Source organism: Chaetodon trifascialis, chromosome 16 (assembly GCF_039877785.1).
Source record: "Chaetodon trifascialis isolate fChaTrf1 chromosome 16, fChaTrf1.hap1, whole genome shotgun sequence".
Classification (NCBI taxonomy): Eukaryota; Metazoa; Chordata; class Actinopteri; order Chaetodontiformes; family Chaetodontidae; genus Chaetodon; species Chaetodon trifascialis.
In genome coordinates, this window is record NC_092071.1 from 17958912 (window position 1) to 17976559 (window position 17648).

The following is a 17648-nucleotide window of genomic DNA, read 5'->3' on the forward strand; positions in this document are numbered from 1 at the left end:
GTGTTATTGGCTGTGCCCTATGAAGCATTTAACTGGCGTGACCATTAAAGCTTAATGTGGGGCTCCTCTTTGACCTTGGTGAGGGGAATCCTGTCACAAGCCTACGCGGGTGGTGTAAATATCAAAAACAGCTCCCTCTTTGCTAATTCGGTAGGAAAGACTCACATTTCAGGCTCTGTGCCAGCATTTCTCTGTGCACAATGTGCGTACGTGGTCACATGTATTCAGGATGAGTATCTGTGTGTGTGTGTGTGTGTGTGTGTGTGTGTGTGTGTGTGTGTGTGTGTGTGTGTGTGTGTGCCTGTGTGTGTGTGTGTGCCTGTGTGTGTGTTGACAGCCTAGTCTCTGTCTGGATGGTGCCAGGACTTTTGCCATATGACTGCACCACTGTCCCGAGCTGTGTCTTGGCATTCCTTTGCTTTTTCTGACCGAAAAGAGTGATGGCTTGATTCCGCTCATTGATTTTTCTTTACAAAGCAGCAGAGTGTCAGGACTGATTGGGAGAGGGGTCGAGGAGAAGTGGCCCCTGGGGTCATTTACGAAGCAGTCCTCGACTAGATCCTAAGCAGTTAAAACAGATGAGTGTGGGGTTATCTTTTCAGGAAACACTGTGTAGTCCTTATAAACATTTGGTCTTCAGCTGAAACGTGATAGAGCAGAATGTCTCATCTTTTGCTATTTTTCTCTTTTAATCTTCTTTTTGAATTTTGTCTTTTGTCTCCACCCCCACCCCCCCGTCCCGTTTTTTCTGAACCTCAGGTCCACTCACAAAAAAACACGATGAGTCCACAATGAACAGACCAAGGGATGAAGGTATTTTAATTGCATGTTTTTTCCCTCCTCGTGCTCCATTTTTCTACTCTGTGGGGAATGTTGTGTTTGTATCTGTACTAATAATCATCTGAGACTCATCACTCTATGAGCGCATTACGTCGTCCATTGTTAACCAGTTTTATTAGCACACAAATCTGTCATTTTCTTCCCACAGGCATGCTTTTAGCCAAAATACATAAAGAGCTCCATACAAAATAGTTGTTCCTCATTCCCCTCCATTACAAATGCTGCTCTTTGGGTATTTGCACGGAGAGCTAATTTACTTTCCACTCTCGGTTGCTATGTGGTTGATCAGCCGCACGCTGATGTCCTGACTCTCCCGTGTGATGCATCACTGAAAATCAATATTCAGTCCTTTTTCACCTGTGCTTTTATTCTTGTGCTGAAGTCCTGATGAAATGGTCTGCTACATTACTGTCCTCCATAATGTTATTGGGCTTCCTGCAATCCTTCATTTTTAAAACTGGAGGATTTCTGCACGTCTGCTATTGCTGTACATTTTCAAGTTCACTGCAGGCAAATGGAGGTGCTCTCATTACTCTTTACTGATGCAGCCAGAATCTATGCAGACAGTGTGTGCATCTGTTTCTGTACATGTGCCCAGACCCACTGTATATTACATAGCATTATGCACACATAGAGTGCATTACTTCCATTTGAGCATGTGCGTCTACTCGAGCACGGTGCATGTGCAAGTCTACGCCTGAGTGCATGTGCTCCAATTTGTGCCAGTGTGTGTGGTTTTTTTTGTGGGGTTTTTTTTGTATTTGGGCTCTGTGCTATTTGGGTATTGAATTCTCTCTCCCTTGCATCTCTAATTGCTATGGTTTAAAAAGAGACAGATGTAGCTAATCCAATTGTGTGGTTTCTTAACGGTGAAAACAGAAGGAAGGATTCATGCAGGATTGCCTAGGAGAGGAGCAGAATGATAGAATAGAGATGAAAGAAAAGGGAAAAACTGAGCACTGCGAGTGCACAGGGGAGGGCAATGAGTGGGAGAGAAGGGAAAAAATAGTCATAATGAAGACAAGTGCATGATGAAATGACATTTATAGAGCTTTGGAAATGAGAGAGATGTAGAGACCGAGAGATTGAGAGGGTGGTTGAGCAGGAGACTGGTAGAGCTTGACATTTATGCCAACCTATGATGGATCTTGACAGGAGCGGGAGGGCTCGGATAGGGCTGAATTCCTCACTTAATTGCTCAGGTATGGATTGGACAGAGGTTCCCAAACCTTGTTGGAAAATACTATTATTAGCATCTTGTTTTTTGAAAGTTATTTACAAGAAACTGCATTGCCTGGGCATGGCTTTAGGTGCAAACAATATTCAGGTGCTGAGTCAGGCTGAAACTTTTACGCCCAAATCAATTGAGATTTCCATAAGAGAATGAATGAGAGAATAATGGAAAAGTAGAAAGTAGATCGTTTCTATTGGGAAGTAAGACATTACATTGAGAATAGATATTGGGGGTGGGGTGGATAATGAGGAGGATAGTATCACGTTAGGTTGAAAAGAGAGAAGTGAATAATGTGCCAGTGTTTTGGAGGCCGGCAGGAAAGACAGTGAGCTCCTTGTTGGCCGTGTAGGCCTTGGATTTGAGTGAAACACTTTCACCCCACGACCCTGCACCCCTAATCATCCCCCTGTTTGTTGAGCCCCCTCTAATCATAGCACCATTTTTCTCCCTTTAACACACATCTGTTTCCATCTTTTTGTATTTATGCTTTTTTCTTATTATAATTTGTTGCACTAAAAGGATTATCTCATGCAAATGCTGTGATTTCTCCAGGTTTTTTATTATCACCAGAGGCTGCCTTGCTGGACAAATGCCTGTATTCCCAGCAAATTACATACACCATGTGTCCCGATTTTATACAATATACACTAGATAAATTTTGCTTTTAAGCTCACCTGATTAAAGTCTAATGGCCTAGAAATGTTACCTGAATAAAAGTCACGAGATAGGCTGCAAAAAGTTTTCTTCTTGTACGCTACTTGGACCTTTTTCTATCCACCTTTCATTAAGGCATTGTAGGTATGCATGAGCTTTTTATCTATTATTACAAAATGAACAGATTTTTATTTCCTTATAGCCTTTATTGGGCTCAGCAAATATTTCAGTTATAACTTAATTTTTCTCTTTCATTCTTTTTTCTCTTTTATTCACAGTGTGATAGTTTACAAAAACTGAAAGTGAGTTAGTTTGGTTTCATAGTTCATTCCTTAAAGTAATGACCTTGATATCCTGTAACGCCTGTCACTTTGTGACCTTTATGCACTCTCAGAGGTAAGACCACTTGGATGCATTGGTGCACTATGAAAACCCCAGCAGAGCAATGGGGTTCAAATTGCATTTCAAATTGCAAGCTGCATTTAGACAGCAACAGATACCAATTTAACCTGGACAAAAAAACACTTACGTTTCAGCCTTTTAGAAAAAACAACAAAAGAAAGCTTCAATGGGAAAGTGCATTTTCAGGTCAAGGCTAGTGGAGCAGAGGCTAGCTTGAAAAGGGGCCTCCCTATGAAAGGCACAATCCATGCCATGTAAAGAAAAGAATCACCCCCACCTCATAGAAAGTCTACAAACACTTCATACACAACACAATTGATCCCAAAAATGCTCTGCAGCACACACAAAGAAAAGCAAAACCCACCAAAGTATTGGCAGGACACTAAACACTGAATGACTACTGAAATAAGGGAACTCAGGTGCTGGGGAGTACAACCACGTGGGTAAAAAGCTTCTGTGGCTGCAGAGGGCGCTGCATGAAATCTGATAAACTGCCTCAAGTGATGTCTCGTGAGATAGCGTCAGTTGGGGCTGAAGACTGCAAGTCTGATAGTGAAAAAGATCTCGGGGTGAGGAGCTGGGAAGAGGTGAACTTATCAGACCTCTGTAGCCCGCTCCTCGTCTCTGCGTGCTGCTGGGGGCTGGAGGCTACGTTAGTTGCTGCTCGCATAACACTCTCCAAGCTCAAACCCAACTGGCGGCAGTCAAGTTGCATTGTAGGTAATGAAGGCCAAGATTTGACAAGCAGAAGAATGATAGTGAGAAAAATAAACGATGTGACGATAAAAAAGATCACATCTCTGATTCTGCAGCGTTGGTTTTTATCTTTGTCCGTCGTGATTCTGGCATTGTTCTAAAAGTGCAATGCTAAATCTGTGCACTGCTGTTTTAAGTTGTTTGGCTGTTTTACAGGTATCAAATATGTTTACATCAGTAATCTCTGTAAACACCACAGTCAAACAGGCATTTCAAAGGCAAAAGGTACAGATTTAAAATGGCAGCTACTGCCTAAATCCCTTTTCTCTTAGGGCTGAATTTATGGTTTAAGTGTTACTGTGAGTGGGGCTGGTGACTGCCTGCTGACATGTCACTCCTCTATACTGTCCTGGTAATGCCGGGATAATTGAACTTGTTTACATATCCTCTGGGAAATCAGCTGAGGTTCAGAATACACCAGAGAAGAGATGAAAAAGAACAGCACGCCGGCGTGTACCACTGAAATTTTTTATTTTTAGCCAGTCTGCTTGTGTCATATGTATGTGTGAAGCCATATGTGCCGTTTTTCCATGCTCACTTGTGTGTGTTGTCGTGTGTGTGTGTGTGTGTGTGTGTGTGTGTGTGTCTGTGTGTGTGTGTGTCTGTGTGTATGTGTGTGCGGCTGTGAGTGACGCACCCCAGTGCATGTGTAACCTGAGATTCAGGTGGTGATGCAGGCGGGTGTGCAAATACGTGAGTAGAATTTGTTTCCAAGGCAACAGGCATTCAGTGAGTCGGTGCAGTGGAATGGCTGGTGCAGTTCTATTAGCGAGAAGCAGTTTCCATAGCGACTCAACATCGCAGCTGCCTATGCAAGAGTTTGTGTGTGCGCGTGTGTGTGTCTCTGTATGAATACGGTGTGAATCCTGTGTGAATTTGAGTGTTCATTAGCGTACCTCGCTATGTATGACTTGCTTTGTAACATTTCACGTTTTTTCATCCTCACTATCGTGTTTTTTTGGTTTGAACCTCCCATCCATGTCTCTACCCCCATCAGTTCTCCCACACTGCCCTATTTTCATCTCCTTCCTTGCTCTGTCTTACCCCCCTTTATCTCTCTCTCTCTCTCTCTCTCTCTCTCTCTCTCTCTCTCTCTCTCTCTCTCTCTCTCTCTCTCTCTCCCCTCCTGTCTCTCTGTCTCCCTCCGTCTCTGAGTGCTGAGGCTCATCAGGGTAAACAGATGCCGTGGCTGTTATTTATGTTTCCACTTGATCTGGCTTTCATACAAATTATCCACAGGCCCTGCACAGTGCAGACGCTGAGCCTAAATGGGCTGCACTGGCAGCTCTCTCAGCCTTATCCACGCTCAGACACTCAGACCGTACCACAGACGCTGCGAGAGGGGATTTTCATGAGGCGGAGGTGGTGGTGGTGGTGATGGTGGGGGGGAACCATAGCAACACACTGATGGGCACAGAGACACCAATAACAGAGAGGGCATCAGAACTGGCTGCACCATTTGCTCCACACAAGGAGGGGAAGAGCAGTTTGGGAAGGTACCATTGCTGCACAGGACAGGGGAAACAGACGTCATAGAATAAAATATAGAGGATAAGCCCATTGGGGCAGACATGAAACACTTGCTGCCAACTTAAAGGCAGCCCACTGAAAATGTTTCATACTTAGTATCTTTCTCTTCTTTTTCCTAATGAATCTTTGGGTGTAGGAGGTTAGACCAAGCTGCTTATGGATATTTTTACTTAAAGGACTGCTGCGGTTAGACAGCTGTCAGTTGAAACTTGGTAGACTACCTGTTGCCAGTGCACACTCAAGCTCAATAAGAAAGAAGAGATTAATTAATTAATTAACCTAAGACTGTATGAGCGTGAAAATATCAAACAGCATTGTTTGTCTGTGTTGTGCAGATATTCGGGATCGTCGCAAGAAGCCGGTGATGCTGTTCATCCATGGAGGCTCCTACATGGAGGGCTCAGGGAACATGTTCGATGGCAGCGTCCTCGCTGCCTATGGAAATGTCATCGTGGTCACCATGAACTATCGGCTTGGTGTGCTCGGTAAGTTTGGCGTGGCACATCCGGCCGCCGTTGTCATGCACGGGTGTGCGTCTGAAGTAAATGTTTACAGACTTCGCTTAACATGTGCCTTCTCACCTTGACCAGTCCGTGCGTGTCAGAGAGTCGATGTCTGTCAAAATATGTGATTTAGAAACGGTGGTACAATGCACACATAAAGAAAAATAGCACTGTCTAAAAAATAGCCATTTATAAGGCGTTATGATTTATGACCCCTTCAAATCATAAATCACTGAACACAGAAGGCCCAAGAATGGAAATTATAGCCCCTCCTTCTGCAGGCTGTGTATATTGTTTCAGGCTAGGCTATAACAACAGGCATATGACTGTCACTTAACGGTATATACTGTCAAGATATTTGAGTTTTTGACGTAAAGCAGCCACTCATCTGAAATTATTACAGCAGTGTTGACATGCTACAGCAGAGAGAACATGTAAGGGAAAGTGCAGACAAGATGCATGAGAGAGAGAGAGAGAGAGAGAGAGAGAGAGAGAGAGAGAGAGAGAGAGAGAGAGAGAGAGAGAGAGAGAGAGAGAGCGAGCCATAAAATGATGAGTATCTCAAGGGACCTGTTGTATAAGATTGCACAAGATAAGATGTCCCATCAAAGCAACTAAACAAAAGAAGACAACATATTGCTTTCCTTCTTTTTTTCTTTATTTTTGTGCTGGCATGCTGTTCATACAAAAAAAAACTTTCATGTTTTGTCAAAAAAATGTTGCTTTTCTTGTCTACAACATATGGTTGGAGAATAAAAAGCATGCGTTGTAGCTGTCAGTGTGTCCACATTCTGTGCAGGCCTGAAACTGAGACCCCAACCTGAGCCCTGTTTGCTGATCAGTCTTACTGTAGAAGTACTATAGAGGAGCGTTTTCTATGAGGTTTCTACAGATCCTCTTAGATTTTTACACCTGTTTTCCGAAGCAGCAATGAAGACCGAGTGCATGGCACACCCTTATTGGCTCTTAACATCAGCAGACTGTCGTGCTGCAGACCATGTTGTAGGAATGTTTCATTCTTTGGTGTGGTGCCATGGTTTAGTATGAAAACGATGGTCCATGTGTAGTCAAGTGAGTACACTTTGATTGATTTACCTGCTGCTTGAGGAAGATCCTCTTAAGCACAAATTAAAGCTACAATCAAGCAGTGATGTGTCTATAAGTTTCATGTGTATGCCTGTCATCTATTGTGAACGTTACTCTGTCATCATTGTGTATTAGAGCTACTACATATATAAGCATGTGGCAAACAACATGCATTCTAAATAGAGAGAAGTTATGGAAAGCAGAAATAGGAACATGACATGTCAACCAGAGGAGATTAATACAGAAGGCAAAAAGAGGGAGAGGTAGCAGATCAATTGCTCAGATCAAATCTTCAATGTGTGTCAGTTTATTTTTATGTTAATCATCATCAGTCATCATCAGCGGTCATGATGAAATTAGACATTCAAAAATGAACAAAAACATTTAAAAAAATGGTGAAATGTGTTGTTTTCAGTTCAGTCGTGGGCAGGAGCTGCCAGTTAATCGACCATCATTTCTAATAGGTTGCCATGCTTTGGGCAAGCACCTCTTAAAATGAGGAAGGTTTGTAAAATGGATTTTCTGGTGATCAAACCCAGACCCCACAACCACTGCCCCTCCCACCGCCTGACAGCTCTGTCAGATCAGTGCTCCAGTGTCCTTCTATCTTTCCCCAGACTCTCTACACCAGTTGAGCCACTTTCAGCTGTTTTGATGACAAGATATTTCATCTGATGGTAATTCAGAATTCATAGAACTGGAGTTACATAATGAGACTCGTGAACCTGACGTTGCCTTGTAGTTTGGGCTGTAGCATCACAGACAACGTCATAGATTTTTCACAGATTTTTGGGGTCTGTAGAGGAAGCAGTGGATTTGTACTGCTAAATTTAGGACCTGAACCCAACCCAATATTTTTTGCCATTTATTTATTTCATCCATTGCTGACCTTTAGCTCATAAGGCTAATGCAACACAGTGGCTATACTGACATGAACCGGCATGTCCCGACAAAGTATCAGGGTTCATGTTGAGTAGAGGTTGTTTCATGCATACCTGATAGTACAAACTGTATTAAATTAGTCTATATTACTGCTGGGACCAAGAAACATGTCTATGTATAATAACAGCCTTTGTGTGCATCTGTTTATTGTGTTATTTCTTGCGTTGCAGGGATTTCATAATAACAGATGTATTTGCTGTGTTCACTTAACCCGAATGTTTTTTAATTAATTCGTTTTTGTACTAATGTGCAGTTCTGCAGAAAAAAACCACCAGGATCTGACTCACTATACTTCAGAGAGACCACTGACCACTTAGTGCCTTTGGTGTACACTCAGCCATTGAAAACCAAATTGAAATGTGTGTCTGTTGCTCTCAGTGTATTTTTGGATTTAGGGGTATTCTATTTGTCCATTCTGTTGGAGATTTGCAGTGCTTGCTTGGCCTGTGAGTGTGGGCTGAGCTGTGTGTGTTTGTATGTGTGTGTGTGTGTGTGTGTGTGTGTGTGTGTGTGTGTGTGTGTGTGTGTGTGTGTGTGTGTGTGTGTACCCAGCCCTTGTGCTGCTGGATATCAGTGGAGTCAAGTATTTACATTCGCCATCATCTTTCAGAGGTGTTTGCACACAGACTATCTGTGACTGTCTTTGTGGTTGCCAGGTTGGGTAATCAGATCTTGTTTATTGCATCAGGCCTGTTTCAACATATCAGAATAATGATAAACAGAGAAATGGGAGTAGTTTAGGATGGTGTCCAAGAGTTGCAGTGAGTATTAACAGAGGGTAACATGATCCAGACCGTTATTGACAGTGCCAATGGAGAGGCACAGGGACAAGGACAAACTGAGAGTTAGTGAAATGAGGACCTGGACCTGCAGCTTCATGCTGCTCAATTTCAGCCTGCTATGTGGTCTTTTTTCACAGCTGTCAGACAAATTGTGACCATTAAGAATCTGAGCATGTGATTCAGTTGACTATTTGAAATGAGGTGCGTTGAATGTAGTGTTACATTACACGCTGATAAAAAGTGTCTTTATTTGCTTCATCTCGACCTTGTTTCCAAACCGTAACCTGGCCGTCTCACACTGACGTTGTAGCCGTGATTCGTTTTGGGGATGTTTGAAGCGCACTCATGCATTGCACTGTGTTTTTTAATGCACTGAACCTCAAAAATACATACACATAGAGGTGGAGAGCGATCCTGCTGAGTGATTATGAGGGATGACGCAGTGTCCTCGATTCCTTGAACATTGTTGAAAATATTGGTATGTGGGCGAATGTGTGCTCTCTCTCTCTCTCTCTCTCTCTCCCTCCCTCCCTCCCTCCCTCCCTCCCTCTCTCAGATATGCTTTAAATGGGTTACTGTACTAAGGCGATAATCCTTGTGTGTGTTTGTATGGTTGTGTAGCATAAGCATGTATGTTTGGCCGTGTGCACACCAACAGCTTCTTGTGCATGTGGCTGTGTGTGTGAGTGTATGAGTGCGCTACTTGGTTGCGTGCTGTGCGTAAAATATATATATGAATAATGCACCATCCATCTGAATTTTTAATAGCGCTCCTCTCTGACACTGAATTTGAGTCAAAGTGAGAAACACAGGCACACCGTATTTTTGCTTGTTTCATGTTCTGATCTTTAGTATTACCCTGTACTTACACACACAGGAGCTTCCACATGTCAGCCTCATTTCATACAATGCCTGCGCCTTTAAGAGAGTGATAGGGAATAAGGGAAGAGAGAGCTGGGAATAGAGACAGATGAGCGAGGGAGAATCATAGAGAGGCAGTGAGGGAAAAGGAAACAGAAGGGGGGAGATGGGAACAGTCTAAAAATAAACCATCAGAAATGCTTTTTTAAATCTGCAGTGATGCAAAGTATTCATTCAAATAAACGCTCCTGCAGTGTGACTACAGCGCCCTTGCATTAAGCCACATGGTTTAACGTCTTATGTTTTCACTCCAGTGTGACACATAGACATGTCATTTTCCGGGAAGTGATATACTTTTTGAATTTTTCCGATTCATCTATCATACGCCGTGCCGTTGTGGAGTGAAATGAGTGCATGGGAGGAAAATGTCTGCTGCACGGCCCGGTTCAGAGGTTTGGTGACAGTTGAGATTCCAGATTGCTGCTCGGCTCACCTTCTCCTACCTTCCCCCTGCTCGAGGCCCAGAGTGCCTTCTGATTTGTGTTGCATAGCCATCTGTTCAGACTAATTAACTAATTAACTAATTAATGAACTCTGGGGAAAGGCCCACCATCGTGGGCTCTGAGAGTGAGAACATTTTTCACCTCAGGAAGCGAGATGAAACGCTTCTTCTGGAAACGTTTCCCAGCGCTTTCTACCCAATTTCAGCTTTTTACTTTTAAGTTAAGAACAACCTCTTTGGTAGTGAATACCAGCACATTTAATAAACAGAGCTTTTATATGGAATGAAAGAACTTATCAATTGTTTAGTCATCATCCTGCCAAAATACACTTTTGATATTTGTAATTGTGCTGGGTGATACTGTGTGACTTAACATAAGTCAGTTACTCAGCCTCTGATAAGTTCAAAGCAAGCAAATTTTGTAGTTATTTTTGTTGTTACTGTTTGCAATGTTCTGAAAATTGGTCATGTCCTGTATGTGCTGACACCCAACTAGATCAACACTGGTGCTCTGTTTGACTTGTGCTCTGTTCATTAGATTTTTTGGACCATTTTGAGCAAAGTGCAACAAGCAGTAACACTGACTTACTATCGCCTGATCATGTTGTTATGGTGAGTGTGTTAGCAAACAGCTGCTCACTTAAACATCCAGCAAACACTGAGCAACATTAACATTCATTTGAAAGAGCATTTATTCACCAAGCAGCATTAGCATTCACAGCACAGAGGATCTTTTTTTTATGGTTAACCTGCTCGCAGGACATTGCTTATTTACATGTCCTGCAGACACAGAGCGATATTAGCATTCATTCTGAGTCGTTCTATTAACCATCTGACAAATGTTAGTCCAATATTTAGTCTGCTTTTAGCTCTGTTTTGATCTCCACCAACTGCAGTGAGAAATAACAGGCTCTTTAGCTGCTAAATGCTCCACCATGTTCCCCAGCTCGTGGCTCACTCTGCTTGTCTGTCATTTGGTGCTGGGGTGCAGGGGATTTATCAAACCTTTTCATTGAAAACGTCTGCCTGCTGCACCTGGAAACAAGGTCGATGATAACAGTAAGACCGAAGCTGAACATGAAGGTTGCAGACTGGACAACTAAACCAGTGAGCTCTGTAGGTCTACAGAGTCTGGTGATAATTCACTGTGTGGTCATCACTACTGCAGGCGTACTGCTGCAGGAGCCCACCGAAATGACGCTTCACCACTTTTGTTCTCCAAGCGAGGAAACAGAAAATTCACGATTTGCATGATCTGGTTGAAATTCATCACCACTAAAGCTTGTGTCATGCAAGAGAGCCAATACAAACAAATGGAATGTCTTTTTCTCCAGTCTACAGCAAGCCAGCGTTAACTTGTCAATATGTAAAGGTCGCAAAACATCCATTCATCATTCACTCTTCATACAGTTTCTTTATTTGTGGTGCTTTTGCAAAGAAACGTCACAAAGCCAGCTTGCGGCACATCCACAAGGCCTGCAGTAAGTGAAAGCTTGTTTAGCTGCGTTCTCATAGCCTCATATTAGATGAGCCTGAACTGCAACTTTTCCTCACAATGGATGTTTTGAATGCGGCTTCATTTGCACAGCACAAGTAAGTCAGTGAAATCATTCAAAACACTGCTTGTGTTTACTCACCTGCATCGCTTAATGCCACAATAATTACATCCATGGTATCACCTAAGACTACTTAATAATATTTATAATAATGACAATAACAATATTATTCCCAACATGATGACACTATTGATAAAGTCAGTCTAACGTTCCTCTTCACCCAGTGTTATTAGAAAAAGACTGATTAGCGCAGCTTTAAGGTTGAAGCCTTGTTTATGCTCTTCACAAGCTGAGTTGCTGAAGCCTCACTCATGACAGAGTGCAGGTCGTTGAACACTTTTGTAGAGAACTGCAGGGAGCAATTGTGTTTTCTCCAGTTGTCCAGGACAGATCAATCAATTAAAAATGATTTATCCAAAAATAATGTGCTACACAACCTGTTGTGGCACAATTTTATACTTATTTTTACTTCTATGCTTTTCTAGTTTACGTTGCTTAATATATTTTGCAAGGCCATGCACATGGCTGCATTTCTTCAGCATGTCAAGTCAAACAGCATCCGTGCCTCCACGAATACTGCTTAGCTCAGTAAGCCTTGGGCAACAGTTCAAATTGTGCTGCCCGTTGTTCTCGAAAACATCCCTTTAAATATATCATAAACAGTATTTTTAACCAGGACAGACTCTGCTGTCAATTAATTTCAGCCTGCTACCTTCTCACAACTCAGCGGCCCCTAAAAATACAAATGAAACACACCTCCCACTCCCTGCACAGAGCCACAATCTTCCCACTCTGCAAGCAATCATTAACACTTCTGTCCCCTCATTTTGCCTACAGTACATTGTGATTGTGATGACAGCACAGAAAAAACATAATCATTTTGCTTGCGTGTCATTCTGATTGGGACTCGGTTAGCGTGCAAGCTATGAATTTGGATCAATAAATTCAATTTAAACATTAGAAATGATTTATTCCCTTTGCAGAAATAGCAACAATTTGCTCAATAATTCATCTGCAGTCTGGGCCTTATTGCAAGTGTGATTGTGTAGAATGTGATGAGGGAGTGTGATGAATGTGATGGCAAAATTATGTATTAGAAGCTTCAGATCCTTGATAGAAACAGAAATCTTGCCAAGTCGCAACCATCTATAGGCTAAGTTCACATTGAACACTCATGACTTATAGGCGTATTGACCAAAACTGACACCGATCTGCCTCCCAGGCTGGCAGCCAGTTGCACAGCTGGACCAGTCAAATGCAAGCAAGATGATTAATGCAGTAATCATAGTTGATGCTCAACATCTTACACACCACATCAATGTGTCAAAATCAAATTAAAAATGGCGAGGTCTCTGGAGTACCTAAGATAACAACTGTGCTCTCCTCACCGCTGAATGGTTACGTCCTTGCTTACAACTGTTGATTTATGTCAGAGGTTTTCAAACTGTGTTGTGAGTCAAGCCAAATCCTAACACACACGATGCACATATTTTAGAGTGGCTTACACTCTCCACGGATGTCATTACCCAATGCCTAAAGTGATCCAGTGGTAGTTGTCTCTGCATCCATGGATACATTATAAACAGCAGCTGCTAATAGCAAATTCAGCATTGGAAATGCCTCATTTAGACGATTTCTTGGTTGACTTTTCACCTTTCCATTTCTGTGTAACAAACCTAGTTGACTAGGAGGATAACTGTAAGCAGATAATCTACTCAGATACTATGCGGACATCCATCAGAGCCACACACTGGAAAGTCCTTAATGTGTGTCTCCCCAATAACTGCCAGTGTAGCCAGAGAATAGGGCCCGATGATATAATATCAACACTAAAATAAATGTACTATCAATGTACTGTCGTAAACATTCAAAGGCAACACATGTGAAGGGAAATGTGATTCATGAGTATATATGATTGATTAAAGCAGCTTTATGTCTATCGTCAGCCATGTGATTAGAGGTTCTGTCTGTAAACAAGGCTCCGTTTCATGATTCACTTCATTTCATTTGATCAGCGTTTAATCCCCACTGACTGCGATTCTCATCAGCCATCAGTTGTTTCTGGAGTGAAACTTTCTTTGAAAAGCTTTGAAACGTCTTTGTGTCAGTGTGAAGTTTGAAGCATTGCTTTTCAAATTTGCATGACAGCCTAGTTTTATAGCACAGCTTGGTACCATTTGAACGGGCCTTTGAGAGTAAAAATTGAGTGAGATAAGTAAGGTAATAAATATAGTGACACTGGAAGCCTATGGGCGGTGTACTGAAATGACATTAGTTCAGCAGCAGCAAGTGCAATTATAATATAATTTAATTTCTTGGTATACTTGACATACAGAGTGATACATAATTGAAATGGACCTGCCAGCAGGTCGTCAGATTGAACTTCTTGTGCCAACAAGGAGACTTAACAGATTTGTGTAAAAGTGCTGATAATCCAATGTGCAAGAGGTGAGCACAGCAGGAGATCGCTGAATCAAAGAATGGCCTCTTGGGGGTGCTAGCGATACTTTAGACTTTTAGTCTCAAGCCCTATATATAATCTAATTATAATCTAAACTGTGTGCTTGTTTACATAGGCTCTGCTGAGAATGTGGCATTACACTGCACATTTTGTGACAGTGCCCATAAGAGGATTCATGAACTTGTACATCAGAATTACTGCTTTCATGGACAGGAGTACTTTCAAAGATAGAATTAGATGTGAAATTATCAGCACGTACTGCAAACAGTACGGGGAAAGGTCATATTCATCCACAGTTACATTCATTAACAGTTGTTAATCCGAAAGTTGAATCATAAAATCTGCTCTGTTTCAATCATCAAAACAGATTCTTTAGTCTTCAGTGTGCAGGACGTTCACCGTCTGCTTTTTTTTCTCCCCTTTTATAATAGTGCCTCCACTTTTCCTTGATTAAATTTTGTGACTCACGCATACAGAAACATTGCTTTGTTTCCTCTCTTCAGTCACCTGTTCTGTGTTTATAAAAAGACAATATCTTCCCTCTGTTTTTTGACATCTGTCATCATCCCCTCTGTGACGTCACAGTGAAATTATATAATGCGTCCTTCAATACATTCCTCTCACCTCTCTGTCATTTTAGGATCTGACAGTAGCTTTGGGCAATATTCAGTTCAGTCCTCTCCAACATCCCCCCAACCCCCCTAACCTCAAGCCTTCCCCCAATCTTAACTTAAACCTGACCTTACCATAACCTCAATCCAAGGCTTCACCCTAGAATTTAATGATTTACTTCATCAGGACTTGTGTTATGTCCCCATAAGGATGACCAGTCCTCACAAACAAATTTATGTCCCCACATCATAAGTAATACATGTCCACACACACACACACACACACACACACACACACACACACACACACACACACCATCCCCCTCTCTTATTCTTTCTTCTCTGTTCACAGAAATATGTTCAGTGACCCACTGCAGTCATTCTGTTCAGTCCTAAAAGCTCTTCTGCAGATGCATGTTCCCGTCTCAGTCGTCAAACGGTCAGATGACCGACTGCACCTCAGTTCTGGACTGTGAATTTGTGAATGATGCAGGCTTCTACAGAGACAGTCAGTGAATGTACTGAATAAAGTTGTTCAATACAGTGCAGTAGAAATACTGCACAAAATACTGAAAACGCCCCTTTGATGTGAAGCTGCTGCCCCGTTTTTTGGATAATTGGCCTGATACATGTCTGTTTCTCTATATTACTACATCTTCCTGTTAGAGACACAATACAATATCAATAATTGCTAATGGCTTTTTGCCATGACTCATCTCATCAGAGTAGAGAAACACTGAAAGCTCCTACCATTTTTTGCATTTAGTGATAGCGTGCATTATACTTTCATGATTTCATTAAAAGACCATTTTTATAACAGTGACAGGGAAGATATATGAGCACTGCCTGTTATCATACTGTAAATATTTCCCTCCATCATCTGCTCACCGCTCCTCTGTTTTCTGTCATCCATTCATTTCACTGTCTCCAGCCTGTATCTTTACTTGGAGGTTGATGACTCTCCTCACAGTTCCTTGGCCGTTACCTAAAACAAGTGTTGAATATGCATGAGTTCAGCCTCATAAACTGCTGCTCTCAGCGCTAAAGTCAGTAGGAAGCCCAACTCAGCAGATGGGGGGGATCAGAAAGAAACTTACTGAAAGAGGAAGAGAAGAGGAAACTTTGACTTAACTTCAGTGCTGGAAGATGAACCAAATTTCCTCTCTTCATGTTACCCTTGTAAAGTGAATGACAGGAGGCGCTAGCTTGGGCTAGCGTGCTAGTTCACACCCTCAACTGCGTGTCTGCATTGACTGTTTGTGAACTTCAATATGGAATTGCTCGATTGTGTGTATGCAAGTGCTTTTGTGAGTGTCTGTCCATATCATTTTGCCTGAAGATCTGGACAGTTGCCAGGCAACTGTGGCAGGCAGCTCAGCACTCGGCTGGGCAGCCACGGCGTAGACACATGCCTATGGTTTTGATAAGTGGCACAGGTCAGCACTGATACATTACCGGGTCAGAGTCACATCTGGCTAAGAGCCAGTCAATTGCCGGGATGATCTAAGGATAATACAATTAAACATTAACATGCAAGCTATATCTTGATTACCAGGAGTAATCCTTCCAAGGTGATGTTTTTAATAACCCATCCAACACTAAATGCTGCACAGTGGAAGCTGAGAGCAGCTGTGGTCTCCAATAAATTCTCTAATCCTATTATCTATAGATCACAATTTAATCAAGCCGCGGTTTCTCAGGATCATTATCTCATTATCATCAGGTTAGAAGAAAGATTATTGTTTCCTCGAGACTGGGTCACTGTTTGTGGTTGCATGTTATTGAGCTAACAGACTTATTAAAACATTAATTTGTTCTCTCAAGATAAAAAAAAAATAATTTAGGGGTGATTCTGACTTAATGTAAAAGACTAGAAGCAAACATGGCCACCTTTATGGCGCATTTCCATTACACAGTTCCAGCTCTACTCGACTCGGTTCTACTCTACTCTACTTGGTTTGGTTGAGTTTCCATTACAATTGAGTACTTCATAGTACCTCCTCAACGTAGGCGGGGTCATCATACCACGGCTGCGCGAAACTGCCATGACGTCAATTTGTACGCAACGCAAACAGAGCCGACAAACAATGGAGGACGTCGAGGCGATGTTGTATTTGCTGCTCGGTTTGTGGCTTTTTGTCACACACAAACCCAGAAAAGTCTGGACCTCGTCGACGGACCATGGTGATATTTTACGAGCAGCCATTTCCCTCGAGTGAGAATAAAGAATAAAGTCAGCGGTTGCTGTTGCCCGGCGTTACAATGGAGGGGACGGGATTGTTTCCCGGTGTTGGACGTCGCAGACCAGTGACGACACTCTCTGGCCAATCAGTGGCCGACAGGCTGTTGACGTCACACATATAGTATCGCTTCTACTTGCTTGGAACCTCGCCAGAGCAGGTACTAAAAATAGTATCGGGTACCAGGTACTATCCCTAATGGAAACAAAGAACAACCGGATAGAGTAGAGTCGAGTCGAGTCGAGCCGTGCTAGTGGAAATGTGGCATTAGTGTCCATGCTTCTGCTAAGTACAACCAGGTCACAGCATGTGTGGACCAACATGAAGACAATTAGTGCACAGTGTTTTCATGCCGAGGTGGACATCCAGAGGGACAGGCAAAGACATACGAAGATTCGGATAGAGGTTTGCCAGCTAACTGGGCACGGCTTGTCCAATTTGGGACAGAAACTGTGTCCCCCATCGGCTGGAAAAAGCTGATTTTGGGTCAGTTGTTAACATTAGGGTCAGGGTTAGGCTAAGGCAAGTAGTCGTTAGTGTTACTGTTAGGGTAAGTCTCCAGGAAATGAATGGAGGTCAATGCAATGTCCCCAGAAGTGACCCAAGTAAATGTTTGTGTGTGTGTGTGTGTGTGTGTGTGTGTGTGTGTGTGTGTGTGTGTGTGTGTGTGTGTGTGTGTGTGTGTGTG

The 17648-nt window shown here is 42.5% G+C and overlaps 1 protein-coding gene across 2 annotated transcripts in view; it reads left to right on the top strand.

Moving 5' to 3' along the window:
• nlgn2b (neuroligin 2b) overlaps positions 1-17648 on the top strand; it is a 61341-nt gene that overhangs the window by 32752 nt on the left and 10941 nt on the right. For both annotated transcript variants that reach the window (XM_070982253.1, XM_070982254.1), the window contains exons 3-4: positions 760-813; positions 5752-5901. In XM_070982253.1, coding sequence (XP_070838354.1) covers positions 760-813; positions 5752-5901 — 204 coding nt within the window. The remainder of the gene's footprint in view (positions 1-759; positions 814-5751; positions 5902-17648) is intronic.